We start from the raw sequence: 14,575 nt of genomic DNA, 5'->3' as shown, positions 1-14,575 counted from the left end.
TTCTATAGTTTCCATTTTTTAAGTGTTGGGTTGGTTCACTGTGTTTTGGAATGATGGGAGAGTGGCAGAAAAGTATAAGGGTTGCTGCAGGGTATTCTTGCTTTTGTTAAGATAAGCAAACCAGATCTGTATCAGATTGTATACCCAGACCAAAAGCTAGAACATGTAATCAGCGTAATGGCCTTATTCACTCATTCTGACACTGATTACAGCTATTAAGCTTCAAGACAATAATGTATTCTTGCTAAATTCATTGTGAAACATTTCAACACTGATGTTACCCGATATAGTGCCAAGGAGTGGCCATATCTCGGCAGGGGTCCACTACTGATGGGCACAGTGTTCCAGATGCCACTTTCAAGATTATAACTGCAAGGAAACAAAGACATAAATTTCAAGTCTAATGTTGAAATGTATATAATACACAATAATGCCCAAACATTCCATACAAAGAGTTCCTTGTTCAGACTCAACAATTATTATTAAAATTGGTGCTTGTGGGTTTTATATTTGGATAAATGTCTGAAAGGTCATTTAACAAATAAGCAATGTCATAATGGAAGCCCACATGCATTACTTTTTGCAGTACTTTTTGGTGCCCTTTTGCATTTGGTGAAACTGATAATAATACTTCAGAACAGAAGGTAAGTCTCATCACTCACTTTAAAACCTTATGAAAGTTGCTGTAGTTAAAAGTGTAGCCGCCGACAACCCACATGACCTTTTCCTGTACCACTGCCTTATGGGAAGCTCTACCCAGTGATGCTCCAAACGGCTTCACGGTGGGCATGATCCAATATGACTCTGTGGAGGGGACTGTTAAAGAGCAGTCTGCACCTGAGAGAAAGTGAGATATATATATAGAGAGAGAGAGAGGTAAGTCAGTAGTATAAAAATCTATAACCCTGTTTTTACCTGGAAACATCACAAGTGGTAACAGTATGCCACTGACAACTAATATTACCATGAATGAGTATCAGATGTAACACTTCCTGTGATAGAATTTTCAAGGGGAGGATCTTTGATTACATAACAGCACTTAATACATCAGTGTGTTCATAAAGCAAAAAAAGGTTCGCAAACTGTTGCTCCCAAGTATAGATAAATCTTACCTCCCTTAACAGATTAAAACCCTTTTTGTACCACAATAATTGCATGTTATGCAGGAAGGCTGGCCATTTATGCAACCCAGGACGTATCAGGATGCTAAACGTAATGTAGCCAGCACCACCATTGAAAGTTGTTTAAGTGATTGGATCACAAAACTCACTGGACTCATTTAGTGCTGTCCATTTATGATCAGATCTCTTGACGGCCTTTAAAAACAGCTATAATTAAGCTCCAAGATCTCTGCATTTTTCTGACTTTATAGAGCAGGTGTGAAAGCTTCTTATCAACTCCTCATGGTCATTAACGTGAACATTTATATTTTTCTCTCTTGCAGCTTAATGAGAAGTTGGCCAGAGGCTCATGTCATTACGTCAACCTCAAGACAGCATGGTGTTAAACCTCCTTCAGGCTAAATTGTGCATTTGACTCTGTGACAATGTGTCAAGAGCCTGATGAGGATGCTGCAGTGATGCAGAGGTGACAGGTGCACAGCTACAGAATCAACACTAGGGGGAGACAATACACAAAACAAAAACAAGCTGCATGAGGTGCAACACTCTGTTGGGAACACAGAATTGGTAAGCACTCAGATTCTCACAGCATCTTCCAGATAATTTAAGAAATTAAACAGAATCTGTGGGAGGGTAGGAAAAAGTAGGGTAAGAGAGAGAGAGGAGGAGAGAAGGAAGAGTATAGTACCTTGCCAGCTGTCATTGCACACACACAGCTTTTCCCCAGTGAGGTCGCAGTAACCATGATCAGGGCTGCCACAGTTGTTCTTGCAATATGGGATGTCGCAGGCCTCGCCCTTCCAGTACTTATCACACTCACAATACACACGGCTCGCTATAGAGTTCCCAGAGGTGCACTTCCCATGGCCCGAGCAGTTATTTGGACATGAGTTGATTCTGTCGAGGAACAGATAGAAAAAGCAGAAAAAAGGAAACAAGAAAGGGAAATTCTTAAGGGATAGTTCACCCAAAAATGAAAAATCTCTCATAATTTACCATCTCAGACATTTATGTTTTTCTTTCCTCAGCAGAACACAAAGTTTTTAGAAGAATATCTCAGATCTGTAGGTTTATACAATGCCAGCGAATGGTGATCGGACATTTTAATCGGAAATTACATAAATGAAACACAGAAGTAATCCATAAGACTCTAGTGTTTAAATCTATATCTTCAGGAGCCATATAATATGTGTGGGTGAAAATCAGGTAAAAATTTTAGTTCTTTTTTTACTCTAAATCTCCATTTTCACTTTTACATCTGAAAGTCACATGTGGTGTCTGTTTAGTTTCATTTTCACATCTGAAAATGAAAGTTAAAGTGGAGATTTAGAGTAAAAAAATAAATTACATTTTGTTCTGTTTTTCACCCACACCTATTACATTGCTTCTGAAGATTTGCATTTTACTGGAGACATATGGATTACAATATGGATGATTTTATGTTTCCTTTATGTGACTGTCGAAGAAAACAAAGGTCTGATCACAATTCACTTACATTGTATGGACCTACAGAGCAGAGATATTTTCCTAAATTTTTTTGTGTTCTACTAAAGAAAGAAAGTCTGGGAAGGCATGAGGAGGAGTAAGGAGGAGTAAATAAGAAGAACCTTCATTTTTGAGTGAACTATCCTTTTATACAGATATACTAAAAAGGGACCTGAAATGGGGAGGGTATAATGAACAGGACTAAGCCTGTGATTACATGAAGAATGAAACCTGCACAGAGAGGATAAAATGAAGACACCTGGGTGATTACATGCAGTATTAGCACCTGGCCGAGACTGCAGGCTCTTTTCGATTTAGATAGTGCTGATGTCGAATGTCATTAATATGGGTGCCCCGCTGTGGTCGGATACTCACGAGTAGAAGATTTCAAAGCCTGTCAGGTTGTAGGCAGCATCGCTAAAAAAATGCAGGAGTGCATAGCCTGAATTGGTCTCCACTTCAGGGACAGTCTCGTTCCCTTTCACTTCGGGGACAATGAGGCCACTGTGGGGCAGTTAAAGATAAATAAAAAACTGGTTAAGAAATTACCCATTGTTGTCTAATAATGGCAGTAGCTAATTCCATTGGTCATGCATTAAAGTGAAATTTTCCTAGTTCTCTATCCTGAGGTCATGTATTTTCATGGAATCAGGAAATTGGGGTGTAACAAAGGGCTTGTCCCATTTTTTTTTATTAAATTAGCTTTAGTTAGCTTTAGTTTAATCAGTCTTGAACCATGATTGGCTACTAGATGGTGGTATAAAGGGAAGGGGCATTCTCATTCTAGAGAACATGTGACTGGACAAGCATCTGTATAGTGCAACATGGGTATTTATTATTTTTTTTACCAAAAAGCAAAAGAATACATATTTAAATAAAATAGTTTTAATTAATTACATTCAATATATCATGTTTAAATCATTATAACTAGTTATATTTAAATCATTGTAAATGTAACAAAAATAATTAAAAAAAAATCATATGCATAATTCATAATATAATAAATGATGTAATTTAAAATAATAAAATTAAAATGCATTTCATTACTGTAGCAGATGAGTAAAGCATTGAGAAGACAAGACAAAAAAGTGTCTTTAGAAGTCAATTTATAATTTATTTCCACGTTATTGAACATAAGCTTATCATTGGCCAACGGTCCACAGCAATCCATTGCAATTGAATACGTCAATCTGTCTGAGATAGATTTATTATAAGGGCTTTTCTAAAGACATGTGAATGTACACATGCATCAGACGGACACTTCTGGAATGTCTCAATTTTATTGTGTCATAAACACAGTGTTTTTTTGGTCGCCGTTTCAAGATAAACATCGTTTAGGAAAACAAGTTAAGAAATCCTTGCTTTCAGAAGTGTTCTTATCTTTAGCGGTCGCTGGTGTCAAGCAAGCCTAACTGAGAGTGGTTTGTTGTCTGTACAGTTGTACGTTGCATATACAGCTGAAGTTTTGCTTACTGTCCCCTGCTGAAAACAGGTGGTACTTCAAGCTTAAATTAGGAGGTAGAAATATTCCTAATTATGTTCCAGGTACATAATCAACTGCTTTAATTATTTAACACAATATTTTTAATATAATTAATAGCACTGAATCAACACATTAAATCAACAGCCCTATTATTTATGTCAACTTTTAAGAGTACACTAGCACATAGAAAGATAACAGACATGGACACAACTTTCACTTTTTATTTTCAATGCTAAGAATGTGATAAATCACACTCAATTCTCTAGGCCAGTGTTTCCCAACCCTGTTCCTGGAGGCCCCCAACACCACACATTTTGGATATCTCCCTAATCAAATATATCATCTGCTCATTAGTGGAGACTCCAAGACCTGAATTGGGTGTGTCAGAAAAGGGAGATATACAAAATGTGCTGTGTTGGGGAGCCTCCAGGAACAGGGTTGGGAACCACTGCTCTAGGCTAAGGCTGCAGTTTTAAAATACACACTCACCTGAACACAGCTACTAAGGGAGCGTAAATAGAGTCTCCATCATAGACGTACATGTGGTCCCAGCTACATTCAGTCGCAAAATGGTTAAACCGTAACCTCAGGACTGCGTTTGGGCTGCAAAACAAAGGTGATGACATAATGCTTTGGAACTTGTTGCTGGCTGCCTAATCTGCTATGAGAACATATTACGAGTCATTCCTGCCAAGTCTGAGGAGTTTGAGGCAGAATGTGCTCCCCTGAGCCTTTTCTGGTAACACAACAGAAAACAACACCCTGCAAGGGCTGCTGAAGTGTCTTTTAAATAAGAGTTATTCAGAAGGAAAGAGTGGCCAAAGGAAAATGTCAAACTCTGGGGATAATAAGGAGAGACACTTACTAGCCCTCAATCAGCCAGGTGCACTTAGTTTTGTACTTGTAATTGATGGGGCCATCCGTAAGGTACCCAGACGGTTCAGTCAACCTGAAAAACAAGATCATAGTCCATGTTTTGAGGACCACATCAAACAAACCAGAGGGTCAAACTTAACAATGTAATGCAGTGTGTAATAAGGTGTAGCAGAGAAGTATGTGTAGTTACAAAGACTGGATGGTTTCTGTTGTTACTTATGGCCATATGGACACACGCCTGTGTGGTAGCAGTTACACAATGATTCACTACCGCAAATGTGCTCATGTCACAGGCCCAGCCAATCAGTTGCCTCTGCCCTCATACTGCAACAGAGCCATCAGGCACATGGAGTGACGGTGCTAGATTCTGTTTTGCATCACCATGTAACACTAGGCATGTCTGTGTCAAGGCCACATTAACCGCACAAAGCTGGCAGAATTGTTTACCCAGACAGGACCAATTGTTTGTAGATGCCAAATTAAAGAGACAAATCCTCAGAAACAATGACCTTAATTTTACAGACACACGACTTTAATTGAACAAATTATTGCTGCTCGCATCGCCAAACACTCCTCGGGGCAAATTCTAAAAGGAAATCAATCTACAGTGCTGTGAAAAATTATTTGCCCCATCCTGATTTCTTTGGTTTTTGTGTAAATCTCATACTAAATTATTTCAAAAATTCAAACAAAATCTTAACATAAAACAAAGGCAATCGGAGTAAACACAAAATGCTGCTTTTAAATTATGTTAAACAAAAAAAGTTATCAAAATACAAACAGAGCATGTGTGAAAAAGTATTTGCCCCTCCCTTAGTTACTAAATAAAAATAAAAATGTCATAAAATTATGAAACTGCATTCATAATGGGGTTCAGTTGGACTAGACACACCCAGGCCTGATTACTGCCAGCCCTGTTCAATCAAATCATCACCTAAATAGAACTTTTCCAGCAGCATGAAGTTGGCTAAAAGGTCTCACCCAGTAACACACTATGCCAAGGTTGAAAGAAATTCCAGAAATTATGAGGAAAAAGGTAATTGAAAAACATCAGTCTGGAAGGGTTACAAAGCTATTTTAAAGGCTCAGGGACTCCAAAGAACCACTGTGAAAGCCATTATCTCCAAAATGGAGAAAACTTGGCACAGTAGTGAACCTTCCCAGAAGCGGCCAACCTTCCAAAATTCCATGAAGAGCATAGCGGCGACTCATCCAAGAAATTAAAAAAAGCCAAGGAAAACATCCAAGGAACTGTTCATGCCTCCACTATCAGAAAGACATTGGCCAAAAATGCCATCCATGAGACAGTAGCGAGGCAAAAGCCACTGCTAACCCAGAAGAACATTGAGGATCGTCTGAATTTTGTCAAAACACACCTTGATGATCCTCAAATGTTCTGAATGTTCTGTAGACTGATGAGTCGAAAGTGGAACTGTTTGGAAGACACGGGTCCCGTTACATCTAGCATAAATCAAACACCGAGTCAAGCATGGTGGTTGTAGTGTGATGGTGTGTGGATGCTTTGCTGCTTCAGGGCCAGGGAGACTTGCAATAATTGAGAAACATGAATTCTACCAGAACATCCTAAAGTTGAACATCTGGTCATCAGTCCGTGAGTTGAAGCTCAAGCACAACTGGATTATGCAGCAAGACAATGATCTAAAGCATAGGAGTAAGTCCACATCTGAATGGCTCAAAAGAAGCTAAATTAAAGTTTTGGAGTGGCCTACTCAAAGTCCTGACTTCAACCAATCGAGATGCTGTGGTAGGACCTTAAACGGGCAGTTGATGCTCGAAAACCCTCCAATGTGGCTGAAATAAAGCAGTTCTGCAAAGAAGAGTGGGCCAAAATTCCACCACAGCAATGTGAAAGACTGATCTCCAGTTGTCAGAAGTGTTTGGTTGCAGTTGTTGCTGCTAAAGGTGGCACAACCAGCTATTACATTTAAAGGGACAGTTAGTTTTTCAAATGGGTGATATAGATGTTGGATGTTTTTTGTTTCAATAAAAAAAAATATATATATATAACTTTTTCAGCGCTGTAAGAGACATTGCTGAGACCTTCTGTCCTGGCCTTCTTAAAAAGAATTGAGCTGGTGTTGCACAAGCACCTTGGAGCGGAGCAGATCAGAGGCAACCAGCCATCAATACCACCTTGAAAGAATGATGACTTGTGAGACTTAACAGGTGCAGGATTGTTGTAAATTAAACAAAATACAAATTGACCATTTTCACATGCACATAAATTATTATATATTGTTAAAAAAAGGTTTACATGCTTTACCGCTATTGGAATACTCCTGAGTACATGGCAATCAACATTTACAGAATAAATTAGACATCTATGTTCTTTAACTGCTATTTTCTTCTGGAAACGAAAATGAGATGCTTGCTATTGTCATTTATTGAGCTGCATAATTAGTAATTCAGCCCAGTAATCTAAGAAACTCATTGATTCTCATTCATGTCCTTGACAACTGCATACAAAAGCGATGAAATGAATCCAAAGAGTCGACCAGTGCTGTTGTCAATTTGTTTATTTCTTCTAATGTTTATAAATAAATCAGTAAACTCCTCATATTACTTTGATAGCTTGACTTTTCACAACTTTCTGCATTACATTGCACTTAAAATTATTTTCATAATGCATAGATCTAAAATAAATATTTACAACATATTTTACAGATAAAGTCTTCACTTTATTCGCCCTAACCCCAATGACCCAGAATTCCAATTATTACTTTTATGTCCCAGCTGTTTTATTCGGAAATCTAGAAGCCTAGCCATATGCTAAATAAATAATAATAATCTAGAAGACTTATTATTGACTGACTTGTGTTTTGCCAATCAGGATAACAAATTAGCTTGGCGCATAATGTTAGTATGTCCAAATTCTGATTTATATTGGAATATTCCAATGCATGTAAACAAGGTCATTGACATCTTTAGCAATGCCAGTGCAAAGGATGAGTGCATGTGAATTAACCCTTATGTTGTGTTCTGTCATTTTGACCCAGACCACTTTTGTCTTATTTTTTTTTGTACTTCATTCAATTGGAATAATATTCCTTAACTTTGTACACACGTGGTACCTTAAAAAGCATCAAATAAATTGACCATGTTCTTTAAATTGTTTTGGATTCATTTCACTTTGTCACACTTGTGTTCCCAGTCAAAAATGACCAGCCATTGGAAATGAAAGGATTAGACAACAAAATAGAGAAATATTAAGTGTTCAGGAGCATCCCAATCCTTTAGAGGAGCACAAATGTGGATGTGTGTTTGCACACACAAACACATACACACACAATGTGTGTTGAGCAACCTTTTGAGCATTGACCTTCCATGGACACTTTTTGAGGAATATTTCAAGATCTACTTGTACTTGTCTACTCTATAATGTTGTTTGTGCTCGTTTGAATTGGGATAGTCTGCTGTAAGTTATATTTCACTGTCTATGTTATATGTATATGTCATACACTAATACTAACAGCAGTTTGGCCTCAGAGTGAATCAAATTTGTTCATAGACCTTATTCACGCTAGCGCCATCTTTTATTTTTAATGGAAAGGCTGTGAGACTTCTATTCAATGGCAAGAATGGTATAACGTTCCTAGATCACATCTGATTTTCCACCACTCAAGTTGTCTGGAATTCTTTGTATCCTGAATGTTCTTGGAAAGATTTTTTGCAATGTTTTGTCTGCAGAACAATCCAAAAACACTTCAAGCAGTAAAGCTCATTGAAGAGACCGTACATCTATCCATCACAGCATCGTTGTCATTCCTATTAAAAATCAAAGATGGCACTAGCATGAGTAAAGTCTACTGCATTCTACTTTTTTTATGGTTTTACCAACTCTGAGCATAATTGTTGTGATAAAAAATGTGTAAATGATGAGAATGAAATAGTTCTTATTTGTCAGCCAATTAAAAAGCATTGTTTACAAATTGGTAGGATGAATTATATGCATTGTAAAGTCAAGATCAAGTGTTCAGATCAAGCGGTAATTAATTTAGTATGCAATCCTTTTTTTTCCACAATGTGTGCCCCCCACTGGCTCAATTCAATTGATACTTCTATCAATACAAATATAGATTTTTTAAAATATGTTCAAAAAAGGAGCACAATACTATATACTTAAATTACTTAAAAAGAAGTTGAAAAAAAGATCTAATGCAATATGAGAGATTTACACTCACCTAAAGGATTATTAGGAACACCATACTAATATGGTGTTTGACCCCCTTTCGCCTTCAGAACTGCCTTAATTCTACGTGGCATTGATTCAACAAGGTGCTGAAAGCATTCTTTAGAAATGTTGGCCCATATTGATAGGATAGCATCTTGCAGTTGATGGAGATTTGTGGGATGCACATCCAGGGCACGAAGCTCCCGTTCCACCACATCCCAAAGATGATCTATTGGGTTGAGATCTGGTGACTGTGGGGGCCATTTTAGTACAGTGAACTCATTGTCATGTTCAAGAAACCAATTTGAAATGATTCGAGCTTTGTGACATGGTGCATTATCCTGCTGGAAGTAGCCATCAGAGGATGGGTACATGGTGGCCATAAAGGGATGGACATGGTCAGAAACAATGCTCAGGTAGGCCGTGGCATTTAAACGATGCCCAATTGGCACTAAGGGGCCTAAGGTGTGCCAAGAAAACATCCCCACACCATTACACCACCACCACCAGCCTGCACAGTGGTAACAAGGCATGATGGATCCATGTTCTCATTCTGTTTACGCCAAATTCTGACTCTACCATCTGAATGTCTCAACAGAAATCGAGACTCATCAGACCAGGCAACATTTTTCCAGTCTTCAACTGTCCAATTTTGGTGAACTCTTGCAAATTGTAGCCTCTTTTTCTTATTTGTAGTGGAGATGAGTGGTACCCGGTGGGGGTCTTCTACTGTTGTAGCCCATCCGCCTCAAGGTTGTGCGTGTTGTGGCTTCACAAATGCTTTGCTGCATACCTCGGTTGTAACGAGTGGTTATTTCAGGCAAAGTTGCTCTTCTATCAGCTTGAATCAGTCGGCCCATTCTCCTCTGACCTCTAGCATCAACAAGGCATTTTCGCCCACAGGACTGCCGCATACTGGATGTTTTTCCCTTTCACACCATTCTTTGTAAACCCTAGAAATGGTTGTGCGTGAAAATCCCAGTAACTGAGCAGATTGTGAAATACTCAGACCGGCCCGTCTGGAACCAACAACCATGCCACGCTCAAAATTGCTTAAATCACCTTTCTTTCCCATTCTGACATTCAGTTTGGAGTTCAGGAGATTGTCTTGACCAGGACCACACCCCTAAATGCATTGAAGCAACTGCCACGTGATTGGTTGATTAGATAATTGCATTAATGAGAAATTGAACAGGTGTTCCTAATAATCCTTTAGGTGAGTGTACAAACTATCTTAGTGGGTCAGTCAATTTTGACAAGGAACACAAAATGTGTTAGCACAAAACGAACACAAAACAAGGGTTAAATGAAACCTTAATTCATATATGTTCAGTGACCACAGCTCAGTATGGAACAGTCTGCAGACAGTGGCAATCAAAAATCATCTTTGTGGTTGCTTTGCAATGCCGCCATTGGTGTACGAGTGCGAGTGTGAATGTGTGTGCGAATGGGATTTGGTAACCTTTTTTAAAGGTTAAAAAAAAGGCGCTATATAAGTGCAGACCAGACCATTGCTTTACTCCTGCAATAAATTTCCATCGGCCTGTGAAGCATTTCTCACTTTGAGTTGAGAATTTCTTCATATATCCAATTTGACTACTTCACAAAAATTACCAAATGATCTGTACCTATAGCAAAGCCAATACAAAAGCTACAAATCTGGCTCTAACTTTCTTGTTGTAGCCTAAATCACAGCCTATTAACAAGTTGCTGCACAATTTTTCCACTCTGTTTTCTCAATGTCTATAATTACACACTAGGATTTTAAAAGCAGTAAAAATAGGTAATCACAGTGCACCACTTCCTGTGCTGGGGAGGATATCCCTCAGCCTGAAGGCTGGTGAGAGAGAGAGGTTTTTTTGGAATGCGACACACTCATCGGCCTAGCAGAGAGGCAAAGAGAAGGCAACTGTAGGTAAGTCAACAGTTCAATTATTCACCAGGTTTTCATGAATTATTTATGGATCAGTAGCACCATAGACCTATCCACCAACATGCAGGATTTATACTTATCCCAGTGGCTCTGAAGCTGTCAATGGACAAGGTTCAGTCACCCCGGCTTGAAGGCTAGCCTCAGGCATTCAGACAGTTACACGGAGGGAGTTGAATAAAGATTTTGCAACTCTACACAAAAGCCAAATCTAGGGCTACATGTTAATCACGATTATTTTGCTAAAAATGTTAACCACTATTATTAATCACAATTATTCTGTTATTTGAAAACGGTTTTTTTCTCTTTACAGGGCTACACAATTTAAAAAATTAATAAATAAATAAAAATACTGTTACCACTGCTTAGATCTTGATTGTAAAATAACAAAAAACATCAAATTACATTTTAATTTCATCATTTTAAGCCAGTTGTTAGAACTGAAAACTAGTAAATGATTCCTTTTGGCCAAAATAAAGGCATGTTTTGCCCATTCTTTACTGCTAATAGAAACAGTTCCTCGGGTGTTTACAATAGTCTGTTTGCAGTCACGTGATTCTTATGACGCGCAAAATTCAGATGGAGGGCAGGAAGTGAAAAGCAGAATGGACGAGACTAGTATAGATGCGATTACGAGAGAAAGATGCAAACAGAAAATCACAACATATTATGTTAGACGTGATCCTTATATTTTGAAGAGGAGCAATTTTTCAACTGAATACTTGCCTGCTTGTCCTCCAGACATCCTTCAACTCCAGAAAACAAATGAAAGCATAAAAAAGTGTGGAGACATACAACTTTTTTGTTAGTGGTTGGGTCAACAACCTCTGTACGAAGGTGCTCCACAATGTTGTTTGGTTTTCGCCAAACTGTCGTTATGTTTTCGGGTGAGTGGCATTTCTTTTTTGTCCTGTGGATTAACCTAGCAACAAACATTAAATGCTGCGGCGCCTCTCGATGTTAGCGTTATGGTTGTTTACTTTACATGATTAGGTTAACCACTCTCAAAAGGTCCGCCGAAAGGCCACTAAAGACATGGATCATCGCGTAACAAAACGGAGAAGTCATTGCAGCTCATTGCAATTGCATGGCAGGGTAAGTTATTTTCGTTCGCCTGCAAAGGCTTTGTAATTAGCTTTGCTATCGCTACGCTACGTTTGCACCTCTGTTCAGTTACAGAGGTACAAACTCAAAGAAAATATATATATTTTTTTTTTATTTTAACTTTACAAAGTACGGAAACAGCAAACGTTACATAAACTTAGCCACATAAGTTGTATTAACTTACCTTTGGTGAAGTGCTCAATGCATTTTTTCCAGCGTTTTTCAGTAAATTTCTTGCATTTTCCCCTTATGAACAACAACTTTTGGTACACGATAAAAGCTCCTTGTGGTTTTTCGGTTTGCTCAATTTGAGCAACCGTAAAAGATGCAAAACATAGGCATTTTGAGTCTGTGATCGTGCTTTCCTATGTAGAAAATCACTTCCTGCCCTCCATCTGCATTTCGCGCCACAGCAACGCGGTGACGTGACATCATGTGCAAACAAGCTCATGCGTCCTCTTTTAAGATCCATTCTTAAAATTATTTAGAATATTATTAACATTACTATTTATCCACATACCCTACAGCAGTGTTTCCCAGCCTTTTTTTCTGTCACGGCACACGTTTTATGAATGAAAAGTCCCACAGCACACCACTATCCCACATAACCTTTATCGATAGTTTTCCTTTTTTATGAACATTCTGTCAGTCGTAGTAGCGTGATTGGTTCTTGCAAATTCATTCTTGCAATGCCACAGAAAATATTTATTTATTTGTGTATTTATTTACCGTATTGTCCGGAAATAAAGTCACATCTGACTATAAGTCGCAACGGGACGAAATTGCGTAAAACAAAACACATATACAGTAAATCGCACTGGCAGAGGTTGCATTCGGCAGGCGCTAGGACCCAGAAGCTGCCACCCGGCCTCCATTAACTGGTTCAGATGTACGCACCATATCGAGGTGGTTAAGGGATTGTTTTCAACTGGAGAATTTGCTTTAATTAATCATGTGTAACAGTTTCTCATATTCTGTTTGTTTCATGAGAAAAACACAACAAGTAATCCACATCTGTTTATAACAGCTGTAACTCTATGCTGTGCACAGATAAACAGCTTTAAGTCTGTGAGTAAAAAAAATACACCTGTTGTATTCTATTAATTCATTCAGTTGACTGAATGAATGTTTTTACTGCAAGTGTGATGATGAAGCATCATTTTGTGGGCATGTGAGGAGTTGCGGTTGTCAGTGGACTAGAGTTTGTTAGAACAATAATGTTAAGATGGACAAAATATTTAAACTGGTTGCATAAAACCCTTTTTAAGGGCAAAATATTCTGAAATGTGTAGCACTTTAAAATAACCCGGTTAGCGCATGTTATCAACGTGCACGAACCGAACTCAGAGCACAGCTGTTCTGTATAAAACATATATTATCAAAGCACGAGATGGAATTAATTTCATGGGCATAAAGGAAAGAACGCCGTATCATTATCCTTGTGCGCCGCACATACAAGACTCGTAAACCTATGCGGTGCGGTTCTGTATTTCAGCGCATGCTCGAAAGAGAAGCAGTGATTGGTCAGTAGCGAAATTCTGAAGACAACGTGATTGGTCAGGTGAGGTGAAAACTGACCAGGAAAGAACTTGTGTTTGGTCTATCATCTGCAGACACGGCCTATAATGAAAAATGAACAACAATTTGCAACTTTATCTGGCTGACACCTTCTGTTTGCTAGTGCACTAATATCGCAAAGAATTATGCTTAATTAACCGTGAGAGGCAGAAATCGAGGTTGCGATTAAAATACAATTAATTGTGCAGCCGTAGCCAAAGCAACAGTACAAAAAAGGCTGTGCTTGAAGTGATACAGAAGTTTTCATCGAAAAATGAAAATTATCTCATAATTTACTAATCTTCATGTTGTTTCAAACCATATGACTGTTCAAATGGAACAAAAAAAAAGAGATAAGGCAGAAAATGAATGTTGACTGTCCCCAACACCTCTTTTTGTATTCCACAGAAGAAAGCAAAGTCATATGGGTTTGAATGAAACAACATGAGGGTGAGTAGGTTGATTTCATTTTTGTGTGAACTTAACTTTATGGTAAATTCGAAAGGGTTTAGTGTTAAAAAAAAAACTACAAGGTCCTACTCAGCACTAATATTAAGCCATGCCCACATGTTCACACGTCGGTGAGTCCCCTCTTCATCAACTAACTCAATCCCCACTTCCTGCCACGTGAATGGCAGTCTGTTGATATCTGCTGATCGCTTCCTGACCTTTCCTTCGCTCAAAGGCTGCGACTTCCTGTGGTCGCAATGCTGCCTCCCACCACTTGTTCAATAGGCTGAGTCCTTACTGTTGTGTAACAGAAAAGCTGTTTTTAGTGAAAGAACGATGCGGAGGCAAGGACATTAGGTTAGCACTACTGCGCAATT

General features: G+C 38.5%; 1 protein-coding gene across 2 annotated transcripts in view; it reads right to left on the bottom strand.

Annotated features, from left to right (window-relative positions):
- The window catches only part of LOC127633481 (attractin-like protein 1), a 142,425-nt gene that overhangs the window by 111,976 nt on the left and 15,874 nt on the right, over positions 1-14,575 (bottom strand). For both annotated transcript variants that reach the window (XM_052112626.1, XM_052112625.1), the window contains exons 2-7: positions 4,955-5,038; positions 4,579-4,692; positions 2,982-3,110; positions 1,810-2,018; positions 663-837; positions 282-369 (exon numbers count right to left, since the gene is read on the bottom strand). In XM_052112626.1, the coding sequence (XP_051968586.1) occupies positions 282-369; positions 663-837; positions 1,810-2,018; positions 2,982-3,110; positions 4,579-4,692; positions 4,955-5,038 (799 nt within the window). The remainder of the gene's footprint in view (positions 1-281; positions 370-662; positions 838-1,809; positions 2,019-2,981; positions 3,111-4,578; positions 4,693-4,954; positions 5,039-14,575) is intronic.

Source organism: Xyrauchen texanus, chromosome 40 (genome assembly GCF_025860055.1).
Source record: "Xyrauchen texanus isolate HMW12.3.18 chromosome 40, RBS_HiC_50CHRs, whole genome shotgun sequence".
NCBI lineage: Eukaryota > Metazoa > Chordata > Actinopteri > Cypriniformes > Catostomidae > Xyrauchen > Xyrauchen texanus.
This window is presented reverse-complemented; position numbering and strand designations above follow the sequence as displayed.